The sequence below is a fragment of the Scaptodrosophila lebanonensis genome, unplaced genomic scaffold (genome assembly GCF_003285725.1).
Source record: "Scaptodrosophila lebanonensis strain 11010-0011.00,11010-0021.00 unplaced genomic scaffold, SlebRS2 tig00000085-arrow-pilon, whole genome shotgun sequence".
Classification (NCBI taxonomy): domain Eukaryota; kingdom Metazoa; phylum Arthropoda; class Insecta; order Diptera; family Drosophilidae; genus Scaptodrosophila; species Scaptodrosophila lebanonensis.
The window spans coordinates 128,438-136,736 of record NW_022060564.1 but is presented as its reverse complement, the minus strand read 5'-3'; the positions used below and the strand labels follow the sequence as shown (position 1 = coordinate 136,736).

At 40.5% G+C, this 8,299-nt stretch overlaps 1 protein-coding gene across 4 annotated transcripts; it reads right to left on the bottom strand.

Moving 5' to 3' along the window:
• Nucleotides 1-72: 72 nt before the first annotated feature.
• LOC115626623 (meiosis regulator and mRNA stability factor 1) lies at nucleotides 73-6,594 on the bottom strand. 4 transcript variants are annotated; one of them, XM_030522022.1, is made up of 9 exons: nucleotides 6,391-6,562; nucleotides 6,238-6,265; nucleotides 5,216-5,290; nucleotides 4,145-5,006; nucleotides 3,945-4,076; nucleotides 1,929-3,704; nucleotides 1,614-1,875; nucleotides 711-1,498; nucleotides 73-623 (listed from the first exon to the last, which is right to left on the bottom strand). In XM_030522022.1, exons 3-9 carry the CDS (start codon nucleotides 5,233-5,235, stop codon nucleotides 417-419), a joined length of 4,047 nt encoding a protein of 1,348 aa, XP_030377882.1. In that variant the 5' UTR covers nucleotides 5,236-5,290; nucleotides 6,238-6,265; nucleotides 6,391-6,562; the 3' UTR covers nucleotides 73-416. The 4 variants fall into 4 exon arrangements, with proteins under 4 accessions (XP_030377882.1, XP_030377884.1, XP_030377881.1 ...); XM_030522024.1 differs by lacking the exons at nucleotides 6,238-6,265; nucleotides 6,391-6,562 and adding an exon at nucleotides 6,576-6,594; XM_030522021.1 differs by having other exon boundaries at nucleotides 6,238-6,562.
• Between the last annotated feature and the right edge of the window lie 1,705 nt (nucleotides 6,595-8,299).

Genomic DNA, 8,299 nt, shown 5'->3' with positions numbered 1-8,299 from the left:
ATCTTTTTTAGTCGCCAGTTATTCACTTAATGTAGAAAAAAACCGCCAAAAAATAAATAAAATGAATATATGTACGTATCTACTAACTGTTTTCAGGTAAGCAGCAATTTCTGACAGTTATTTTAAATGCATTCTTATTTTGTTAAGCGTTTCCTTTTTTTTTAAGTGTACATCAGGCTTAACTAACAACTTTGTTATAAACAAAGGCAAAAAACGAAATAATTGCTATTTTGTTCTACAAACAGCATACAAATTGATAATAATCTTAACAAAGTTACAAATTGATCCTTATGCTATAACCTATGAACAATACGAAATGCTTGATCGTGTAATAGTTTATAAAATAAGGCGTACTGCAGAAGATAATTCTGGCTTCGAACACCATAGCGCATCTTTAAAACATTAAAAAAAGAATCTTAGGCAATCTTGCGATCGTGATTTTCAAAATTAAACAGCTGACGTTTCATATTCTCATTCTTTGATAATGTGTAGGGTGACAGAAGCATAGGCAAAACATTTAAGGACTTGATTTCAGGCAGACGTATGTTGAGCAAACTATTTTTAGCTTGTGCTGGCACGTCGGTCTGATTGCTCCATACGGGGTCGAGCCAGAATGGTAATTTCTGAGAAAAATATTGATAAGTTAAAAAAATATATTATTTGCTAGCTTAAAACCATAGCTGTTTAATAAATATTACATATGATAATACCTGTCGTGGTGGAGTATCTGGCTTAGGTGGCTCATAGATGGAACTAAAGGGCGCCACATTCAAGCTGACCATATCATACAAATCTGTGGTGGTATTGCCACTTTCAATATTTGACTGTCCCATCAGCAGTCCCTCATCGAAGCAGCCCGTCATCAATTGATGTGGATTCGGCTGTTGCTGGTAGTTGTTGGTCTGACGGCGATGCCACAGCTTAGTGGGGGGACCATACGGGGGGGCCGTGATAGCTGTGCTCGAGGCAATAGCGAAGTCACTGCACAAGCTGCCGTTTAGTTCACAGGATGAGTTGAGTGACGAGTTAAACAAATTTAATGAACTGTTAAGGGAATTCTCCTTGTTGCAGCTACTGCACAGGCTAAGATTGGGCGAACTTGTGCTGTTCAGCATATTCGACGAGATTGTTGAAGAGTTGGCACTCGGCTGCATTTTATGGCAGACATTGTTACTGGTTGGGAATGGAGGCGAGCACTTTTGAGGCATCATAGAACCGCCAGTAGTGGAGGCGGCCCCAAAGTTCTCCTGGTAGTGCTGGAAGTTCTTGGATGAATTAACCTGTGGTTTGAAGCCGACACCAGCAGGTGTGTTGACATTGAAACTGTTGATATATTCGTTGGCTATAGCGCGCATTTTGTTTGGGGGTGGTGCCTGAGTAGGTGGGGGTCGATTGTGCTCGCCTAAAGGTGTCCTAGCAGTGCGAGTTTTGTGCTTGGCATATGGTAGCTTTAGCGATCCGAAGAGATGCTGGTGACTGGCCCCCGAGCTAAGACGCACTGAAGAACATAATTTTGAAATAAGTTTACTTTTATCAAAAACTCTGACAAATTATTTTCGTATCTTCAGTTTATCCTTGAAAGTTAGTGTGAATTAATACTATCTTCTACTTACAATCGCAGTTCACATTTAGAGATACATCACTGCGTTCCTGTGTGGGCCCATTGTTAATTGTGAAAAGATCCTCATGTGCCGCTATCACGGAATATAGATTGGGAAAGCCAAATTCAAAAGTAGTAGCTATGCCGCATTCCAAAGCGCTCTTTATCTCATGCAAATACATGCTGGGTCGCTGCTCTAGCAGCCGCACAATTGACATGAGAAAGCGTATGTAAGGGCTTGGACGGACACACTCCTGATCTGTCTCGGTATAAATCTATGAAATAATAATAATAATAAAGATCCTGGTTTATTGTTTGATAACCTTACCTCAATTAAATGGCGCATAGCTAAAAGTGAGGAACTAGTGAGCTGCATTTTATACTTAACATTAAATTCATGCATAAACTGGTCTGTGCTCAGAGGTTGCGATTGCTGGGAGCTCTCTGATGTTGCCTTCTTCGTGAGAGTTGCCTCTCGCTGCAACAGATGCTTGCAAGCACGGTAGCAGAGCTGTCGGAATTCCAGGTCATCGTTGTGACATATCATCCAGGTGGCCTGCTCTTTTTGCACTACCTCAACATAGGGCAGCAGCTCAATGGCGGAGGTTATATCGGCCACTCCTAAGGTTTGGGGCAGCATCTGGTAGCCATATTTCTTCTTATGCAGGGTCAGCACTTGTTCTAGTTTCATACAACTGGTCGAGTTTCCTGTAACGCTCCGTATTAAATCCTCGCACTGCACGGCAAACACGCGTCTGGCCACTTTTGGCGAGAGAAAGATCTTTTTGTCCTCATCACTGGTCACTTCCATTTCGACTACGCCGTGTATGGCATCCATAAGATCTGCCAGTTTGAGGAAGCCGTAGTCGCTCAACCGACACTGGTACGCGAAGTGATAATGGTAGGAGCGTACAAATTTCTGAAACAGAATGCTATATTGCAGAGCGTTCTGGAACAGCTCCACCATTTCGCCGGCAAATATACTTATTTTCTCTAACTCGCTGTTCGTCTGCTTCCGTTTTGGGATCGATATTAATATATCTTTTCCCTGCTGCACTCTGGTCACCACTACAATGTTCGAGTTGACTAAGCCGTCCAGGATATCTACAATATCGCAGACTCCGTAGTCGGTCACATCGAAACTTCGATTCTGCGTCTGCGAGAATATTCCCGGTAGCTGAGAAAGAAGCACCGAATTGTTGCCATTAGCGCGCAGGACACGCAACAGATCCGAAGTGAAGCGTCGCACTTGTGTACGGTGTTGAAGGGTGATCTGACGATTCTCCCCTTCGCCCATGATCTGAACCACCGAAGAAAGGGCTTCGAAGAGCTCGATCAGTTTGGTGTAGCCGTAGTCGGCAACGCGGCATTGTTTTCCAAAATGATTGTGGTAAGCCGGAATGAAGCGATTAAACTTCATGGTTGACTTAGGCGACATCTTAACAAGCTCGATAACCTCACGGGATATCTGCGACAAGGGGTCCGCCACAGAGTTTTTAAAGTATCCGCCAGTGCCACGCTCGCTATTATTCAGGTTTGAATTGCTGCCTGAGGTACTGCCTCCGCTTACATTCGGCATTTCCTTGTTCAGCTCCAACCAGCCAAGAATCTTAATTCCGAAATTATTGACTTGTATTTGTACACCCTGGACACAGCACACGAGATGCTCCAGATTGACACCGCTTTCGTTGGCAGTGATCTGGACCTTCAGTTGCGCCTCGATGCAGTGCACCAGCGTGGCTACCGGAATATCGCCAGGATGCTGTTTAAGCAACGGGTATATAAGCTGCTGTATTTCCGCTATGGTCATACACACATTGGGGAGAGGCTCGATCTCCTGCTCGGCCCATCCTTTGTGCTGCTCGCGCTTAAAGTGAACCGTACAATATGGTACACTATGCTGAAGTCCCTCCATGAGTGGGGAGTTCTCTAGAGAGCGCACAAGCTCCGGTTGCAAACTAATAATCTTTTCCTCGTTATTATCTGAATTGATGGTACAAATGTCCTGCATTTTGTACAAATCCAATACACATATAGAGGTTTTGAAACGCGACTGGAAGAGCTCACGGAACTTATACATAGGCAGTGTATAGTACGGAACATCCTGTAAAAATGAAGTCCAAGTCAAATTCAGTCTGTCAGAGCTCATACTTTTTAAGGACAAGACACACGTAGAACTGCGACTTTAAAGCCTGGAATCACTGATATTTTTTCAATGATTTCATATCCATCTCTGTATTATCAAGAATTAGTTATTTACCATCATTATCATACGAACAAAGTTTCAAACATAGTATGCGATTTTTAAATTATTACAGTTCTGCATTTCTGCGCTTAAACTTACTTTTAGAAGTCCAGCAACCTGGCAGCGCAACGTATTGACTTCAGTAAGCGAAGAGTCCCGGGTATAGCTGACCAACATGCGTTTGTGTCCAATTTTCTTGCGGTGCAAATTGGAGACCACTTGCTTGGCAAACTGGAAAAATCCAAAATTCAAAACTAGTAAAAGTTAAACGTAAGTATGGCAGTCTCTTTGAGCCTTACATAAAGATCTGGGACGGTGACCTTGGCATACGAACTGCCCTCAAAATTAAGCGATACAACTGGAGTAATTGGTTTCAGTTGATTCATCAAAAAGTTGCGCAAGCTGGTCTCATCAAGAGAGTAATCCAGGTTGGTTATTTGCAAGGTGACCGCGTCATTGGGATCGGTAACGCTAGCATAGCTATGTGGACTAACTGCGGGTCCACTGATACCGTTGCATCCACTGAAGCTGACATTGGTTTCTGTCATGCTGCTACTCGCAATGGACGAAGTTGTGGAGCAGGGCATGTTCAAAGCACTGGGTGCCATGGTGTTGATCAAGCCATTGGCATAGGTGTAGTCCACCACGGGGGGCGAGGTGGCCGCAGACATGCTCACATTGGGCGGACCAGAGAAGCTGATGCTCGCACTGGCGATGGGCGGTATTGGCAATGTGGGCGGCAGTTGCGTAGGCTGGTAGATGGGCGCAAAGGACTGTGGGTAATTGTAGGCCATGGTCGCCGGGTGTTGTTGTTGGTGATTTACAATCGGATGACCAGTAACGGCGGCTACAGCAGCAGCGGCAGCGCAGGCGCGGTTGTGATTGTATGGCATATAGCGGTTGCGGTTGTAGCAGGAGGCGCTGCCGTTAGCATGAGCGTACTGACATACATCCAACTGAGTGGGCGTGGAACCGTTCTGGGGATATTTGGGCTGTAACATGACCGGTGGGGACGTATAGGAGGGCATGTTGAAGTAGCGCAGCCCGACAGCATTGTTGCTATTGTTGTTGTAGTCGACGCATTGCGTCGGCGCGTAGGTCGGCAGCGGCTGCTGTACTTTTGCAGTATAAAAGACATTCTCAGAGCCATCGCAGTGCCAACTGTTTGGACAAACGTGTTTAAAATAGATTAAACATGTGGAAAGTCTTTTTAACATGTTAATTTTTTTTTATTAATTCATTTTAAATCTAATAAGGGAAGGCAGAACTTCAAGAATGTTGTTTTTATGTAGAATTAAAATACATCAGTATTTAAAATTACGAAATTTAAATATGTGGACACATGGGAGTGGGGCACTGTGGTTACTTGCCTGAACATACGGTCGGTCATTTCGCCGGCTTATGATGTAGCTACTGTACTCAGAGGCGTAAGCTTTGCGGTTTCTCTGGAATGCACAACGGTAAACAATAACAATGAAAAAACCCAACAATGGAATATTTTAACATATGTATATGTATGTACATATACGGAATAATTTGCAAATGCAACTACTAGTGCAAACACTAATTATAAGAAAGTGATTACAGATCCAATCAAAGCAGATGCAGAACAGTGTACGGATCTAATTAATTGTCTGGGCCAGAATCGGCAGCTGCATTTACTCGTAAAACTGTTAGCACTAAAAGATTTGCATGCGGGCATCAATTAAACGCACAACAAATAAATAAAGTTCGCGGCGCCTAGCAACTACTACTGCATATAATTTCTTGTCCATACACAAACACTCCCACACATGTACTCGTAAAAATGTAAATGCATACAATTGTGCTGTACATGTGTATGCATATGGGTATATGGATTTGGAGCTTAAACCATAACATGTTGTTTTCGGGCATTAAATGCATTTTCAAAAATTTCAGTGACTTTCGCATCCGTTTATTTTCTGTCGGCTTGGCGTAACTGTAAACTGCCATTAGAAAAGGAACGATGGAACCATAAGCTCTGAAAATGTCTTAAAAAGACTGAGAAAAACATACATAAGCTTCCCGCGCAAGAAAATACATACATATGTTCACACATATGCACATACCATATATATATGTAGGCATAAGCCAAAGGATGGTTAACTCTTTCCCATGCGTTTATTTTTTGTTTTTTCGACACTTTTTCGTAACTGGTATTTGCCGTTAGTAAGGAATATTGGAACCGAAAACTATTGAAATGTGATGAATAAATAATTGGGCTCATTTATAAAAGTATAAATATATATAAAAAATATTTTCAATATATTCCGATTTTTTATATGGCTCTTAATTACATTTGCTAGATTTTCTTGTGGCATAACATACAACTACATATGTGTATGTATGTATGCTATACATATCTACTCACGTGTTTGTTTGAAATGTGGAGCGGACGGCTTCAAAAAAAATAAAGTACGTATATATGTACGTCTTTGTATAAATGTTAAAGGAATGCCATATTTACATACTATATCCAAATTAGGCACGCTGCCCTTAGGAAAGTTAACAAATATATACATACATACGAGTAAAAAGGAGCTGCATTAATTTCCCGCAGTTGATTGGAAAACTCGTAATTTGTTATTAAAAAAGGGAAAACTCAAAGCTCGTCCTTCTACGCTCGTGTGTTCTCTGCACAAAAGTACATATGTATATATTCATATACATATGTATTTATTTATTTAATAAAACACTAAAGAAACATACATATATACTATTCGAATTGGGCTGTAACAGCACTGTGCTTGACTCAAAGACGACTGGCAGCCGAAGCTCGATCTTAACCTTGGCGCCAAGTCGCCTTGGTGTCGTGTAGAGTCGAGTTTTACTGTTGTAGCCTGGAAGCGAAGGCGGTGCATTAGAGCTGCCAGAGGGCGTGTTAAAGATGGGCGTACGAAGTGGCATCTTTACAACGTAATCGCAAATCGGCTTTGACCTTCCTACTAAAATATAGCAATGATTGCAAGCCGATATCCTTAATTAAGAGCCATGTGAATATATGTTAATATATGTATGATAAAAGGTGAACAAAACTGGTGTGTGACTGACGGGGTTTAGGGCGAGTGCAGAAGTGCCTTTTACTTTTAATCAATGACGTTAATAGGGCCAAAAACATAATGGTCCACTGCCTACAAGTTCCGGAAATGTCTGAACATGCGCTTCTTTACTGCTGGACTTGTCAGCAGCTATAGAAGTGAAGCCCTTCACTTTAGACTTTACTTATTCACTTCACTTTTTTCTGCCTGTATTTGCGTCAGTTGGCCAACGTCTTAATAATTTGTAATTATAGTTTACGCCGAGCTTTATTTGCCTTAATTGGCGGTTAGCCGACTCCGGCTATATTGGTATACATATATTCATTTAAGTTTATATAAGAAAACAATATTCATTTCAACTTTATCCAAATGCAATATTAATACGCGCTAATGAACCCCAACTAACAATTAACTAAAACTAAATCTAATTAAACCTCGCCCATTGGAGGCGTTCCTGTTTTACAGACATTAAGACTGACAGCTGCCTGTTGTTGATATGGAAAGAAATTAAAATTTGTTGTGTTCAATTTCTCGCCCCAACACTATAATTAGACATTTAATAAATACAAGTACGCACATACATGCATGTTGTATTTATGTACATACTCGCATTACAGTGTTTTTTATCAAATCAGTAGCCTGCTGGTTTCCGCTGGCTATTTTTTTTTTTTTTTGATTGTATGGTAAAGAATGGATTTAGTATCTTGAGGACTAATAATAATTCATTTATCCGGCTGATCACTTTTTGTTGGCAGTATTGCAATTCAAGAGAAAATAAAAGCAATCGTCCATAGAGAAGAGTAAGGTCTCCGACTGAAAGCTTAGAAGTGCAAAAATGGAACTACCCTGAAGACGATTACCGAAATATTTTCGGAAAGTGAAAACAACTTATTGTATTTTTGTAATTAAGCTAGATAGCTTGTTTGTAACAATAATTTTTTAACTAAAGCGTTGTGGTGTTTTCAAATTAAATTGAAATGATATTATAAAAGTTATTATAACAAACAAATTATTAGAATTTTTACGGAGTTCTTCTATCAGAAAATATTCTATATAGTACATAATTTTGAAATGATAAATGACTTTGTTTTTAATGTCAATGTTAAATGTCGTCATTCGTTGTTATTAGCTTTTCAATGCACATAATTGTATATGTTTTTCTATATACTTATGAATACAACAAAATTTTAATAATAGTCTTTTCTAAAAAAAACTACATATAAAATTTATATTTGATACCTTTGTGTAGGGGGCTTAAATGGTGAATATGGCCTAGAAAATCTTTATTATTTCCTAGTTTCTGCAATGTGCCCTTACACCACACACACATATATATGTAGACATATGTACTATGTACATGGATATGTACAAATTCTTGTCGCTCCCGCAGAAATA